This window comes from Zingiber officinale, chromosome 5B (assembly GCF_018446385.1).
Source record: "Zingiber officinale cultivar Zhangliang chromosome 5B, Zo_v1.1, whole genome shotgun sequence".
NCBI lineage: Eukaryota > Viridiplantae > Streptophyta > Magnoliopsida > Zingiberales > Zingiberaceae > Zingiber > Zingiber officinale.
Genome location: NC_055995.1, coordinates 83,886,752 through 83,903,525, shown reverse-complemented (window position 1 = coordinate 83,903,525; position 16,774 = coordinate 83,886,752). Strand labels below are relative to the sequence as shown.

Genomic DNA, 16,774 nt, shown 5'->3' with positions numbered 1-16,774 from the left:
CCGATTCCACTGTCTTGCCGAGTGGATGAGTCATCCACATATATCTTCCATGTTGCCGCCGGCTCGTTGCTCTGGATTTCTATGACGAATTTCACCAAGGCCTGCCCCTTGATGGTCGCTCGGGGTTGATACTGAATGTCGAACTCGCTCAACTCGGTCACCCATTTGATTAGCCTTCCAGATGCTTCTGAGTTGAGAAGGACTCGTCCCAGGGCACTGTTAGTTAGTATGATAATTGTGTGCACTTGGAAGTACGGACGAAGCCTCCGAGCGGCGAGAATCAAAGCATACGCTAGTTTTTTGAGATCGGTATAGCGAGATTCAGCATCCTTCAATATATAGTTTAAAAAATATATAGGCTACTATTTTTGGCCATTCTGCCTAACTAGAGCCAATCCGACCGCATGCTCATTGGATGATAAATAAATCTAGAGCAGCTCACCAATAATTGGCTTGGCTAGTACAGACAAGGAATTCATATATTGCTTCAGTTCTTCCAATGCCTAATCACACTCGGCATCCCGCTGGAATTTTTTGACTCGGTAGAGCACCTTGAAGAATGACAGGCTCCGGTCGGATGATTTAGATATGAATCTAGACAGCGTTGTGATCCGACCGATCAGTCTTTGAGCTTCCTTTAAGTTCCAAGGCAGAGGCATGTCTTGCAAAGCTTTGACCTTGCTCGAATTGGCTTCAATGCCCTACTCGATGACGATGTAGCCCAAGAAGCGACCACTCTTTGCGCCGAACAGACACTTGTCGGGGTTCAGCTTTATCCCATAAGTCCTCAGCGTCAGGCAAGTCTCGTTGATATATGCGTATAGGTCAGTAGCTTGGAGGGATTTAATTAATATGTCGTCGACGTATACCTCCATATTACGATCGATCTGCCGTCGAAACACCTTGTTCATCAGCCTCTGGTAGGTGGCTTCGGCGTTCTTGAGTCCGAACAGCATGACATTGTAGGCAGTACATTTCGTCGACCGTAATGAAGCTAACCTTCTTCTGGTCCTCTCGGGCGAGTGACACCTGGTGGTATCCTTGGTATGCGTTAAGCATGCAGATCAGCTAATATACCGCCATCAAGTCCACCATCTGGTCTATCATAGGCAGGGGATAGAAGTCTTTCGGGCACACATTGTTTAGATTGTGGAAGTCGATGCAGATTCGCCATTTGTTGCCCGGCTTGGAGACCAGCACGACATTGGCTAGCCAGCTCGGGAATTGAACTTCCCTGATATGACCAGCCTCCAACAACTTCTCTATTTCCGCTCAGATGATCACATTCTGCTCCGCGCTAAAATCCCGTTTTCTTTGCTTCATCGACAGAGCGTACAATCAGACATGAAGCTCGTCCTGAGCCACACTCGGAGAGATGCCGGGAAGCTCATGGGTTGACCATGCGAACACGTTGTGATTTTATTTAAGGCAGGCAAGTAGCTCTGCCTTCTTCTCCTCCTCCAGGTCGACGACAATGAAGGTTGTTGCTTCCGCTCGACTGGGGTGGATCTGGACCTCCTCCTTGTCTTCGTATACCAAGGTAGGGGGGTTTTCAATGATCGCGTTTACCGCTAGTCGTGGGGTCTTCCGAGCTCTCCTAGCCTCGGACTTGACCATCTCCAAGTAGCATCGCTGAGCGGTCAGCTGATCACCCTTGACTTCTCTCTCCCGGTCGTCCACCGGAAACTTGATTTTTTGGTAGTAAGTAGATATTACCGTCAGAAACTCGTTGAGAGACGATCGGCCCAATATGACATTGTAAGCCGACGGCGCATCCACCACGATGAAGTTGGTGGTCTTGGTTCTCCTCGGTGACTCTTCCCCTAGCTAGATGGCCAGGCGGGCTTGTCCGAGTGGCGGTACTTTGTTCCCCGTGAAGCCATACAATGGGGTCGTCATGGGCAGCAGCTCGCTTCGATCAATTTGTAATTGATCGAACGCCTTCTTGAAAATAATGTTCACCGAACTCCCTGTATCAACAAAAGTTCGGTGAATTGTGTAGTTAGCGATTATCGCTTGGAAGATCAATACATCATCGTGGGGGATCTCCACCCTCTCCAAGTCGTTGGGGCCGAAGCTGATCTGGGGCCCTTCGGTCTTCTCCTTGCTGCAACCCACGGCGTGGATCTCCAACCGCCGAGCGTACGACTTCCTCGCTCTGTTGGAGTCACCGTCGGTCGGTTCTCCGGCGATCATGCCTATATCTCCTCGGGAAGCATTATTCCTGTTTTCCTCTTCTCGAGTGGATGGTCTATTTTGTTCGGCCGGAGCTCGGGAGGGGTCGATGTCCTCCCTCCGCTGATGTTGGTAGTGTCGCTCGGGCACCCTTCTATCATCCTCCCGTCGCTCAACTGATCTATGTCTCTAGCACCGATCTGGAGAAGGAGATCGGCGACAGTATCCTCTTGGGGTCGGTCGTCTGACGATCAGTGTCAATCTACGACAATCCCGCGTGTTGTGAGTCGTCGACTGGTGGAACGAACAAAACATAGGCGTCTATACCTTGCCTTCGACGCCTTCGGCCAACCGGATGCCACATGTTGTACAATATGTGCCCTGGTCTCCTAGTGCGGTCATGCTCCTTCAGCCCTCGACCCCTTGGGTGGCTGATGGCTGTTTGACGGTCAGCGCTCAGTCGACGCCGAATGTTCGGTCGGCGCCTCCTTTCTTCTGGCCGTCTGCGCTTCTTCCACATTAATATATTCGTTGACCTTCTCGAGCATGTGGTCGAATTCCCTGGACGTCTTCCTAATGAGTGACCGAAAAAATCTCCTTCGGCGAGCCCCTGAGTGAAGGCATTTATCATTGTCTTGGATGAGACCGAAGGGATGTCCATAGCCACTTGGTTGAAGCGCTGAATGTACACTCAGAGCGCTTCCTTAGGTCCTTACTTCAGGGCATAGAGGCTGACGCTCGTCTTTTGGTAGCGTCAGCTGCTGGCGAAATGATGCTGGAACGCGGCTCGGAAGTCTTTGAAGCTCCGTATTGAGTCGTCCGACAGTTTTCGGAACCAGCGCTGTGCCGATCCGGAGAGCGTAGTGAGAAAGATTCTGCACTTCACTCCATTTGTATACTGGTGCAGCGTGACCTCATTGTCGAACCAATCCAGGTGATCATTGGATCGGTCGACCCGTTGTACGTCCCGATCGCCAGCGGGTAGTAGTGCCTGGGTAGAGGGTCTTGTAAGATCTCCTCTGAGAACTGCTGGTTGATCCATTCGGGAGACACGTTGCTTCGGGGCACCTTGCCTTTGTGTGCGTCCCGAACGGGAGCATCATTCGAAGATGATCTCCGCTCCTGATGCGCTTGGGCTATCTCCGAGGGGGTTTGGAACAAAGCTCGATAGAAGGGGATCGACGCATACGACGCTTCCCCTAGCGTGTTGGTCGACCTTCTGTTCTACCCCCATACGGAGAGTTGCTCCTCTCGGTCTTCTTGCCCCGCTCGCCTGTCGACCGCCGATGTTGCAGGCTGCAGCGTTAGCCGATTGACTAACGCTTATTGTTGTTGTTGCTCGATCATTTTTGCTGCTCGGGCTTGAATGAGCATCTCAAGCTCCTCTTGGGGCAGTGTTACGGTGGTGAGTCGTCCAACGTCATCCATCTTCTCGGCTTGGATGCAGGTGACGTTACCATAGATAGCGCTTGATATTGTCCGAAAGTCGAAGAGACGGAAAGTTGGGGATGTGACGCTCACGTTGACCTCCTGTGGACTCTGCACGAACCTGCAACACAAACTACGTCAGTGCTGAGCTAAGGAAGGGGTCCTCAGTGTTGGCCCTCCGACTCTCAAGTCAGTCACCAGCGATGAGGAATGAAGCAGAGCAACAAGAACTACAGCGCAAACAGTGAATATTGCGAACCTCCACTGATGCTTGGATCCCCTTTATATAGAGCCCTGGTAGCGCGCGTGCACGCTTCCCAAGGCAAGCACGCTTCTTAAAGTTTCCTTTGAAAAGGCGTGTCGGTAAAGTGTCCCTAACACAGTACCTTAACAAGCCGAGCATATCTCTGAAGTGACAGTGGAAGCTTCTGCCGTACCAATTCCCATTGTCGGTGGCACCAACTCCCAAAATAATATCACTAGATATCATCAGAAGTGTATTGCTAGGCCGAGTAGGTTGACCGCTCGGCCTGAATTCCTTCATCCTGGTGCTCCGTTTGGCCGGCCAAAACCTAGTTGTTCCTTCGTGTGTGTCTGCTCGATCGAAGGTCATTGTGTTATTACCGAAGCCTGTTGTCGGGCCGAGCAGGGTAGCCGCTCGGCCGAAGTCTGTTGTCAGGCCGAGCAGGATAGGCGCTCGACCAAAGTTGAACTCTGCATATCTCTGTTGTTTGGCCGAACGGGGTAGCTGCTCGGCTCAACTTCTGCACATTGTCTCCCTTGAGCGTTGGTTGCTTGATTGCTCCTCGTGTCGAAGGCGATGTCGGGTTGGAGATTTCTTCCCGGTCGGGGCACACTTCGCCCGACCACCCAATGTCATTCATGTGTTAACCGTCTTGATTTTGATCTCCACCGTGATAGCGAGGTGGGATCATTCATCATTACTGCATCAGATATCATATTTAAAAATTTTATTTAAATTTTATATAGAGTAGCTAAAAAATAAATCAGTTACCCTATTTATTTCTTAAATTATGTATTTATAAATAGTACTTCTCTAAATTTAGGGAATGAATTTCATCTCCTAAATATTATAGAGGAGAAAGAAGAAATAGGGAAGTTGATGTTTAAAAAGTGATATATAAATTTAATAAATTAAGTTTTTATACTAAATTATATATTTTGGGTATACACTCAGCACTTTTTTTAAAATCATAATGTACTATAAAACAAATATTTTTTAAAAAATAAATATTTACCTAAGCATCTGTTTAGATGGGTGAAAAAAAATATTAAGGTAATTTAATTTTTATTTTTTAAAAAACTTAGTTATTAAAAGTCTTAATTAAATGGTTAGATAGTAAGATTATTTTTTTTAAAAAAAATAATTTGTGATATTCAATTAAATTATAAGAGTGAATAAAATTATATTTATAGTTTCTTATTAACAACTGCGCATGCGGAGCCAACGTAGACACGCCGCGCCGGCCCTCCCACTTTTTCGTCGGAATGTTCTTCCTCTAATCCCCCTTTTCCGGACCCAAAAATCGATGTTGTTCCCATGATCGATCGCTGGCAATCCATGCACGGAATCGATTTGGCGGCGGCGGCGGCGGAGAGGGGTAGTGTTGTATGGGCGCCGCGCCTAAAAAATCTGATCTTTAGGGGTTGTCCGCCCCTTAAACTCGGATCTGACCTCCCCGAAGATGAGTTGCTTCCGGTGCTTCGAATCGAGGCGGGGAGAGGCGCTCAATCAGGGGAGTCGGAAAGATGATGCGCGGGAAGAGCACCCCATGGTCCCTCGTCACGCCCATGGAGTGTCTACTGGTTTGTTTCTGTTTCATTTTCCGTTTTCTTTCTCTCTTTTTTCTTTCATCACCCCAATGCTGGTGTTTGGGCGGATCCGTTCGAGGGTTTATGCGAACTAGTTGACGTCGGTTGATCTTTTGGTTGGTTGTTTGACGTGTTTTGAACTTGATGAAACTGGTAATTTTAGGGTAACCATTTATGAACTTGATTCTCGTTGGCTTTTTGATTCTATGATTAATAGAGCGTATGGATGGTTAAAATTGGTCATTGTCTCTTTGGTGTGTTTTTATTCCCCATTTTGACCTTGACATGTAATAGCTGTTTGGTCGGTCCTGTTTCATGCGACATCAATCTTATCCTCTTCTATGTGCTTGTTGGTTTACAGGAGCTAATAGTGTTAACCCTAGAAGCAATACAGGATCTAAGAAGGATGCACGGATAGAAAAGGAACTGTCCCGTGCCACCATTTCAGCACACACATTTACCTTCCGGGAACTTGCAGCAGCGACTAAAAACTTCAGAGATGAGTATTTTCTTGGAGAAGGTGGGTTTGGCTGTGTGTACAAAGGCCAACTTGAGAGCACTGGTCAGGTTAGTTTTTCATCAGTACTTTGCAGAAATTGCAGTGTAATCTCTCCATCTATTTGGACAAGCTAGTCAGCAACTGATATTTTCTAGGAAAAGATGGATAGAATTATTTATCCATCTCAGATGTTTACTATGTGTGTGTGGATTCATGTGCACTTACACAAATTTTCTTGCTTCTTTAAAAGTTGAATTTGTTACAGGTTTATTTTGTTGAAGTCTAGTTGTTCAATTCTGTTGGCAGATCGTGGCTGTTAAGCAGTTAGATAGAAATGGACTTCAGGGAAATAGAGAATTTCTCGTGGAGGTCTTGATGCTCAGTCTATTGCATCACCAAAATCTTGTAAATCTTGTAGGTTACTGTGCTGATGGAGATCAAAGGCTTCTTGTTTATGAATTTATGCCATTAGGATCATTGGAAGATCATTTACTTGGTACTATTTCTTTGTCATTTTCCAACTGTTTCTGTCTCAAAAGTTCTAATTTTCATTTACTGTCATTTTTTATAATAAATTTTCACATCATGCATATGTATATGTGTAGTGTGTGTGAGAGGGAACACAAGAACAACATAGTATTAACTGCACTTGTTTGGATTTTAGACTCTTATCTTTGAGTCTTTTTCTCGTTTATTCTCTTGCTGTTGAAGGTGTTGAAAGCAAGAATGTTGTAGCAAGCTTGTAGTTCCTTTAACATGGAAAATTGATTTTCTTTTGTTTTTCATTCCATGAGTGGTCCATCTAGTGGGATAAGGCTTTGTTGTTGTTGTTGTTGTTTCATTCCATAAGTGGATCAGAGTCTCTTCACCAGCTTATTCAAGCCATATGCTGCTAGATTTTTGGAAAATGTATTTTCACTCTTCCATCATAAAAATTTAAACCATCTATGCATGAGCTGGATGCATATCACATCAAACATAGATAGTGTAAGAGTAACTAGGAGCTCTGTTAAGGAAAATAATTAGAAACAAGTTGGCACTTGGCCTTGTTATTGGTCATATTCTTATTCCATGGTTATGCAGGTTGAGATATTTAGTATTCATGCAAATCAGAAGATGTAATACAAGATAGATATTATTATCAAATACATTTCTGTACATAAATCTCAATAACTCAAAAAGTCCTTTAAGTAGATTGTGATCTATGGCTTATCTGGCTGCATGCATCGACCATTCTCCTGACCTGCAAACATGCTACAGGAACATCTTTTATTTTTCACCTTGAGCACTCCATTCTAGATTCTGAATAGGTGTCATTTTCCTACCTTCACTAATGGCTAGTAGCCACCCGTGATTTACCTCCTCCGTGTTGACCTAGGGACGGATTGGAGGGGCACTGGGGGCGAGCGAATTATCTTTTTGCCACATGAATAGGTGTCATTTTCAATCCCCAGTGTCCCCTAAGTAATGGGATTTACAGCGTCCAGTGATTGACTACCTCCTGGTTATCAAATCAAGGCCCCTGAGCTCTAGTTTATAGTTTTATAAAACAAACTTCAGTGATCCTGTAGTTACTATTTATTTGCTTTTGTTTTCTATATGATGATTTCAGTTGATATAGAGTGGTGCTATTTTTTTTTAGTTTTATTTGCTCTTTTTAGTGTTTTAAATAGTTAATTGGTATCTCTTTTATTTGTAAAATTGAGAATGTCATAGATCATCTCCATCACCTTTGTGATTGTTGTTCTTGCACAATCAAATTGACTGACATCATGATGCATCTATTTTGGCAATGGGCCTTGTTTGATTAGAGTTAAACTGGAAATAATATTTTGGTCAAATAACTTCAGTGATCTCAGAATTATCTGGATTTATTAGAATTTGAATTATTTCAGATCTCCCTCCTGACAAGGAACCACTGGACTGGAATACAAGGATGAAAATTGCTGCAGGTGCAGCCAAGGGGTTGGAGTATCTGCATGATAAAGCTAACCCCCCAGTCATTTATAGGGATTTCAAATCTTCCAACGTTCTATTGGGTGAGGGTTTTCACCCAAAGCTGTCAGACTTTGGTCTAGCAAAGCTTGGTCCTACTGGTGATAAATCACATGTTTCAACAAGAGTGATGGGCACCTATGGTTATTGTGCTCCAGAGTATGCTATGACAGGGCAGCTGACAGTGAAATCTGATGTTTATAGTTTTGGAGTTGTTCTTCTTGAATTGATAACTGGGCGAAATGCAATTGATAGCACAAAACCCCATGGTGAACAAAACCTCGTTCCATGGGTATGCTTTCTGTTGTTCTTGTATCATGCTAGTATATTGATTTTGAATATCATGGAGTTCAGACTCGGCTTGCCTCACATATGGATCAAATTTGATCTATAAATATACAACAGAGTTGTATATACCCTATTGTGTTTGAATTTGAATGCTTCACAACGTCAGAATAAAAGATCTCTTATCTTGGGACGGACATCATTTTTGAATGATACACTTAATTTTCCTGCTTGTCACATGTAAAAATGTATAGAAAGAACCATGTTGGACACTTGGATTCAAACCTGCGTTGGATGTTCTGTGATATTGCTCTTTCTCAATAATTCCATCTTTCGGATTTTTGGATCAAATCTAGACTGATGAAAGATTATTTAGATAGTGAATGCATTCATCTTCTTTCATCAACTGGGGTGGATCATAGAATGAAAATTTGATTCTGAGTTTGTGTTTCTTGATGTTTGATAGTCGTAACGTCTAAACTTGCACTTTTCATTTTTGATTATTTTAAATATTTCTTTAACCGGTTATTTTGTCCCAGGTGAGGCCCATGTTCAACGATAGAAGGAAACTCCCAAGGCTAGCTGACCCCAAGCTGCAAGGCAGGTTCCCTATGCGCGGTCTCTACCAAGCACTTGCTACAGCCTCAATGTGCATCCAAGAACAAGCCGCCAATCGTCCTCCCATTGCGGATGTTGTAACTGCTCTCTCCTACTTGGCAAACCAAGCTTATGATCCCGATTCTTCACCTTCCTCCAGTAACAAATCTGGAGGCGGAAAAATCAACACAAAGAAGGATCAGGGGGGAGCTTCTGGCCAGAAATGGCAGCCTGAACGATCCAAGAAAGACGACTCACCAAGAGAAATAATTGGCCTCTTGAAGAAGGATCTTGATCGAGAACAAGCCGTGGCAGAAGCAAAATTATGGGGAGAGAATTGGCGGGAGAAGATACGCGTGAATGCGTGCAATATTACAAATGCAAATAGCTGAAAGCGAACACTTTTCTTACTTTTTCAGAGAAGCAAGTGTTCATGAACAAGTTAGCATATCCTTCTTACTTTTTGATCCCTGTTTCATGGAAGAGAAACAAGTGGTCTGTTTACGAAAGTCAGGTAAGGATATGTGGCCATTGACGAGGCAAGACAAGAACTCCAATGCCAATCGCTTCGAGCCAAATTTTGTAACGAAAGCAAAATGTATCTGACATGATAATTTCTGCCAAGTTTTCTGAAATTCAAATTATTATAATTTCTGCCAAATTAATTTCTATTGAAATTAATTTCATTTATTATAATTTTCTATAAATTAATCTATTTACTTTGAATTTTTAAATATTAAATCATTTTAGTTTTAACTTATTAAATTTATTTATTTTATCTTTTTGTTTACTCGACATCTAACATATAAAGTTAATAAAAAAAATATATAATTTATCTAATATTTGTTTCGTCGTAGTAAATTTTTAAAAATAAGCATTGACTCGTGTTGGAGTTTCTACGGTCATGCCTAATTTGTCGTTTCACTTTTATTATATATACAACTTGCCAAACTCAGTCAAAAAATACATTTTTGTGTCGGATAAAACAAAAAAATAAAAAAAAAATTACTGCAATTCACACGTACGTGAGAAGAAAATACATTCTTTGATGCACGGCGCCAAGAACTCAGTTTTGATCTCGTGGGTTCAGACTTATGTTCCTGGTCAACCATCTCACTGAGTCAAACACCAGCGAGCGTAGGAATCAGACTATCAGAGAGTTGTTCAGGTCAACGACTGCCATGCGATTCAATGCTTTCTTCTTCCTTGAGTGCGTTATAAATAAGTGTAATGGCATGTCTTCACAACAAGTTTTAGCAGGGAGAGAGATTAAAAATGGGATCGGTTTGGGTAAAATGATTGATTTTAATTAGTTTGTTTTTCTCCAATTTTTTTTTAGTTTGCTGTTACGTATGCAGGCTAGATTTACACCGGCGAAGAAGACCTCGGACGCCAATAAAACTCCGGCCCGACCAGGAATCGGCGATGGTGATGGATATCATACTCGTGCTGTCAACGAGCGGCAGCTGCTGCCGATAAATGAAGATTTGGGACCTCAACGCTTGAGAACCCCGACTCCGCCGCCGATCGATGATGGCGGTGGAGCTCATCATCATGCAATCGACGAGGGCCAACCGACAGGAATAAAAAATTTAGGAAGAAGAATTGCACTTATGTGGAAGAGGAAACAAACCAAGGAAACGTGAACCTCAAAATTCAATCTATATCATTCATAAACAACTAACATATTTATAAGTTAATAATATAATCCACATAAACCATTAACTTTACTATTTTATTCCCACTAACTCCATTAACACAAATACATTAAATATATACTACCACGAGTACCGCTGCTCGCCACATTATCAACCCACTAATTCTATACGCTAGACTATTCCAATATCACAAAATCAATTTTAATTTTTAACATTCTCTCTTAAACTTAATTTTACGACTCTAAATAAACTTTGCATCTTAATAAAATCTTCAAATTTTAATGACTTGATGAATATATTAGCAACTTGATCTTGAGATTTTGTGTATTCCTCTTGCACATCTTTTCTTATGATGTGCTCTCTGATATAATGCTAGCATGTATCGATGTGTCTATTTCTATCATGGAAGACTGAATTTTTTGCTAGTGCTATCGTAGACTTATTATTAACTCGAATCTTGGTTGTTTCTTTAATTGTGGTAAACATAACTCCAATAAATTTCTGAGCCAAATAGTACAACAAACACATGAAGTCCAAACCATGCACTTCACTTCACAAGTAGAAAGTGTGACAATAGATTGTTTCTTCGACATCCAATTGAAAGTTGTATCTTCCATAAAGAATACAAATCCTGTACTATTTTTTTACTATCCATATCTCCACCCCAATCATTATCACTATATCCTTCGAGTTTGAAATTATTAGATGATAAATAAAATAATTCAAAATTTGTTGTACCTTTGATATACTGTAAAATTCTCTTAGCGATCTTAAAATGGGTGGTAGTTGGCGCCTCCATGTAGTGACTAACAAGTCCAACACTATAAAGAATATCATACCTTGTGCATATCAAGTATCGTAAGCTTCCAACCAAACTCTTGAAAAATGTTGGGTCAACTCTTTCTACTTCATTATTTTTTGATAGCTTGACTCCACATTCTATTAGCGTGTTTATGGGCTTACTGTTATCCATCTTGAATTTCTTTAAAATCTCTTTTGTATAACCCTCTGATGAGATGAAGATTCCATCTTCTCTTTGGTTCACTTCAATGCCTAGATAGTTTACCATGAGCCCAATATCAATCATCTCAAACTCCTTAGTCATCGTTTCTTTGAATTCTCCAAACACACTTAGGTTGTTTCTGGTGAAGATCAAGTCATCAGCATATAGGCAGACGATTAAAATATCTTTATCCTTATTCTCAGCATAATGCATGCTCACTGATCTTGTTTGAAATTGTGATGCTAGAAAGCTAGGAGGTGGCGGCTTTACTGACCAGATGCGGACTTCGCTCCGCTCTGCAAAACAAATGGTGTCAGTGTCGGGCCAAGGAAGAGGTCCCCGACGTTGCCCCTCTGACACTCAAGTCAGTCACCAGAAAATCTGAAGAAGCAGAGCAACAGTAGAAGTAGTGGAATTCAATATTAACGTGTACCTCCGCCAGTGAAGGGCCCCCTTTATATAGAGCCCTGGTGGGTAACATGCACACTTCTTGAGGCATGAGCATGCTCTCTCATATGTCCCATGAAAGGGCCTTATCAGGAAAGTACCCTTGACACCAGACCTTAACAAGGCATGCATATCCCTGATGCGACAGTAGAAGCTTCGGTCGTATGATCCGCCTATCAACCATGTCTCGTGTCAGTGCAATATCTCCCAAAAAGATGTCGAGAGATACTACAATAGTCCTGTTGCTTTGCCAAGAGGGGTAGCCGCTCGATCGAGACTCCGCTCCGTCCATGGCCAAGTCCCGTTGCTTGGCCGAGCGAGGAAGCCACTCGACTGGGACTCCGCTGCGCCCCTGGCCAGGTCCCATACGACGTCCTACCACTCCGTATCGAGCGTTGAGCGTCGATTGTCTTGTGTATCATCCCGATCCTAAGTAGGGGTCAGATCAGACCCGTCTCCTGCCTGTGGGGGCCTGACCGCCTGACCGGTCATTGCAATTATCCTCCGTTCGGTCCTTTGACATCCAGGTGTTGCCCATCTTTTGACCTTGACCTCCACCCTGGCCATTGACCTTATGCCAGATAGGCTTCCCTCCATCGTCACATCACAAACATCCCCCTTAAGTCTAGTCGAAGGAGACTGCAAGTCTGACTAACTGAACCAGTAATCTTCGATGACTCCCACGCTTTGGCCGTTCGGCCTCGCATGGGCTGATCGGGTATATAAATGCCACTCAGCCTAATTCCGTCGAAGTGACTGTGTTTTCGCCATTCGGCTATGATGCTTGCTTATCCCTATCGCCCGAGCAATGTGTGGCAACACCTGGGGAAAAATCTTTTTCTTGGGCTCTTCGACCGAGCGCCATGACGTTATCTAGATTTCTTGCAGACTGTGCAAATCCCTAATCATTATGGCCGAGCACATGACTATACTTTTTAATTAAGCCTCATTAATTCCATTCGGTGGTTGAGCGCCATATGTCCCTCTTGCCGCCGCTGCACGTTTGACGTGACCAGTAGATATCCACTGGCGACATGGCAGGCGTCTTTTCAAATTCAAAGGCTGAATCTTCTCCTAGATTTTTGCAACCTTGATCGGATGGCTTAGGTCAATTGGCCGCGAGGTTTATAATCCTTACGTGCGTCGCCTTTTCCTTACTTCGCGCACCTTCGTCTTTGAGTTCTCCGGTGACGTTTCATTCCTTCTGTTTCTCCAGCGATCTTCCAGTAAGCTTCCTCCCCCTTTCAATCGGATCTTTTTCGTCGCACTTCTTCAATCTCTGTTTTTCGATGGCAAGCTCTTCACAACCCCTTGCCTCCCTCCCTGGGCTCTAGTACACTTCCATCGAGTCCATGTTCGATGGGGGCGACGCTGAAAGGTTGAAATCCGCTTATGAACTTTCCCTCGATTACCAAATCGTTCTTCTTTGTACTTCCGACCGACCACACGAACCACTGCAGGGTACTCTCTGTTTCTTTAGGGAATAATTTACCTCCGGTCTACGATTCCCGATCCACCCTTTCTTTTCTACCGTTTGTAAATATTTTCTCATTTCTCTCAATCAATTAGTACTGAACTTCTTTCGGCTGCTGTGCGGGGTCGTCGTCTTGTTCTTCCTGCACGACATTCCTTTTACTCCTCGGCTCTTCCACTATTTCTATTATCCAAAATTGTTCGAGCCTGGGACTTTTCTCTTCCAAGCCCGAGTGGGCCTAGTCTTCTTTAATAAGATATCGTCCTCCAACAAGCATTGGAAGGACTACTTCTTCTTTATTCGCTTTTCCGAGCGGTCGGACTTTCCAACTGGCAATTAGAAGTGCCAACCCTCCGGAGCTCAAGAAATACAAGAGCCGATTGAACTACCTCCATGCAGCTTGAAGCTTGGCCGGTCAGAAGTACCATATCCACAAGTTGTTCCTGGAAGGCGTCCTCTACGTGTTCGGCTTGAGCCTGATCCACACAAGGCTCCCGTCCAACCTAGGTATGCTCTTTCTTTCTCCCAACCTTTGAATCTAACTGATTTTTTTTCCTTTTGTGCAGCTCGAATCATGCTACAAGCGCGGCTGGCCGGAAGTGCAAGCTTGCATATGCAAACATCAACGCTGTGATCGTAGCTGAGCTGGAGAGCCATGGTTTACAGCCGGTCGGCACCAATGAGGATTTGCTTAACGAAGAGGAGGGAACACAGGTGTTGGGTAGCAAAGCTGGGAGAAGTCAGACAGTCACGAGCATTGTAGCGGTTGCCACGACAGACCTTTCGCTTGCTCGACTATCGATGGTCCCTATCGTGGTCGCCTCAGAGTCGACCACCTCCGACGAGCCCCTTCGCCAATGCAAGAGGCGTCGAGCGGAGGGGTCCTCCCGATCTGCCACCTCAGCCTTGTAGACCCCAACAACGGTCGTCTCCCGATCCTCCTATGAGTGAGGTGAGACCTCCGTACTCGCTCCCGACCAGGGAATCGCTACGCTTCTCTTGCTTCCGTATCCTTCGACCGGACACCATCATTGTCCGAGCTGCCTGAGGGGATACTCGTTGCGCCACTGGTCACTTTCATGCCACCCCCTTTGCTGGCGACTACAACAACCTTTGCTTCATTCCCAACTCGCGAACTTGATTCTCCTTTGAAGTATATTCTACTATTCCTTAGCCCCTGTATGTCATTATATATATGTGAGCCACACCCAATATCTAATATCCAAGTGTCCGAGAAAATAGCATGACAATCAATAACAAAAATACCTGAAGAGGATGGGGCATTAGATGCCTTATTCTTCTTCATGGACTTAAGATAATCTTGTAATTTCTTCGCTAGTGTCCCATCTTGCCACAATGATGGCATATGCCCTTTTTGTGTTGGTTCTATTGTCTTGACCTTTTTATTCTTCCCCTTAACCTGATGTTTTAGTTTCCTCTTAGAACTTTTCTTCGAGGAGTCTACCAACATCACAGTTTTCTGTACACCTTTAATAGAAGACTCCACAATTTTGCGAATATTAATCATCTCAGGGATGGTCGATTATAAATTATTCATCTGATATTTCATCATAAATTGTGAATGACTTTTCGGCAAATTATGTAGAATTAAGTTAGTACTTAACTCGTGATTCATCATAAAACTGAGTGATGTTAAACATTCTATGTAGTTGTTCATCTTTAGTACAAATTGTACTATAGACGAACCCTCCTGCATCTTTGAGCAAAAGAGAAGCTTAGAGATCTCGAACCTTTCAGATCTAACTTGCTCATCAAACAGCTCATAAAGATGATAGACAATATCATAAAAATCCAAATGCTCATACTATTTCTGTAGTTCAGGAGTCATACCGGCTAGCATGATACAACTTGTAAGTACAAAATCATCCTTATGTTTCTAATGGGTCAGCAATTGCTCTGCAGTTGCATTGGCATCAAGATTTTTGGGAAGAGACTCATCAAGGACATAAGCTAGTTTCTCAGCTTTGAGAATAATTATCAAACTTCGAAACTAGTCCAAGAAGTTCAGCCCAGTCAGTTTGTTCGAGTCCAAATTTAAACACACATTAATAGAAGTTATAATTAAATGATTAACCTAAAAATACAAAAATGAGAATGTATTAGAAATATAATTTTATTTATGTAAACAATTTACATGTAATAAAGTTTGCTTATTTATCAAATTCAAATACCCTTATTTTGAATTCGAGAGATGGTAGATTTTCTCCAAGTGGGTTGATATCTATTATAGATAAGAATAACCTTGACTTTGGCCAACAAGTCATTCTTAGTTATAGTGGTAGGTAACAAGTTTAACGATTGCATATCGCTTATGCAACTATCACATTATGCTATCAACTAATTGATTGTTGCATAAATATTGGGTTGTTAACACATTAACAAGTATGCATCAAATGCATATCACCTAACTTCACCTCTATCCATATTGATAATGACTTTGGCTCAACAAAACAACGCTTCAAGTTTAAAACCAACTCATTAATCATGAGATTACATCTCCATGGTTTGAATATATTTAATTTCAAGTTGAGCTTGACTTTGGCCAACAACTTAAACAAGAACTTAAACTCTGGTTATTACCATATTAATGGAAGGTATAAGTTTTAATATTGTGTAAGAGATTTGGTCTCATCTACATCATGTAAATATTCTATCTACATGACATTATATGCATGGTATAAATGATGACATGACACATTGCATGCATAGCATATATGATGACATGACACATCGGACACATGGCATAGTATGACACATCACACATACGGCAAGAATTAATTACATCGCACACATGACAAAATATAATCATGTCATAATTAATGCATCTACATGACATATAATATGATATAAACATGACATAAATTTAAATATGTTATAAGTCTATTTTAGAAATAAAAATATGTTATAAATCTGATTTTAATAAATCAAGATTTTTCTAATCAAATTATGAAACTAATTTCTAAATTTAATTAAGATATCTCATCTAAAATCTTTCTATCAATAAAAAATCTTTAATTATTTTACAAACAAATTTCAAAATTATTTTCCTAACAAATTAGGAAATAAATAATAAATATTTCTTAATTTATTATAGAATAATTGCAATTTATATTTTTTATGATTTTTTTAAATATTTCCCAATTTGGTATTTCCTAACCATTTAGGAAACTTTCTAAAAATAGAATATTTTAATAAATTCAAATATTCTAGAAAAGATAATTTCTATAATTTAATTAAGAATATTTCAAATCTAGATTTTTAAAGAATTTCGAAATCTTTCCAAATTTGATATTACCTAATAAATTAAGAATTTTTTTAAAAATATAATATTTCTTAAAATTCTAAAATCATTCCAAAAA

General features: G+C 41.9%; 1 protein-coding gene across 3 annotated transcripts; it reads left to right on the top strand.

Moving 5' to 3' along the window:
- Positions 1–5,052: 5,052 nt before the first annotated feature.
- On the top strand, positions 5,053–9,473 carry LOC121984729 (serine/threonine-protein kinase PBS1-like). Of its 3 annotated transcripts, none has more exons than XM_042537838.1 (5): positions 5,053–5,430; positions 5,798–6,003; positions 6,242–6,431; positions 7,831–8,222; positions 8,755–9,473. In XM_042537838.1, the coding sequence occupies exons 1-5, from the start codon at positions 5,310–5,312 to the stop codon at positions 9,202–9,204; spliced, it is 1,359 nt and encodes a 452-aa protein (XP_042393772.1). In that variant the 5' UTR covers positions 5,053–5,309; the 3' UTR covers positions 9,205–9,473. The 3 variants fall into 3 exon arrangements, with proteins under 3 accessions (XP_042393772.1, XP_042393773.1, XP_042393774.1); XM_042537839.1 differs by having other exon boundaries at positions 6,201–6,431; XM_042537840.1 differs by lacking the exon at positions 5,053–5,430 and having other exon boundaries at positions 5,865–6,003; positions 6,354–6,431.
- The last annotated feature ends 7,301 nt before the right edge of the window (positions 9,474–16,774 follow it).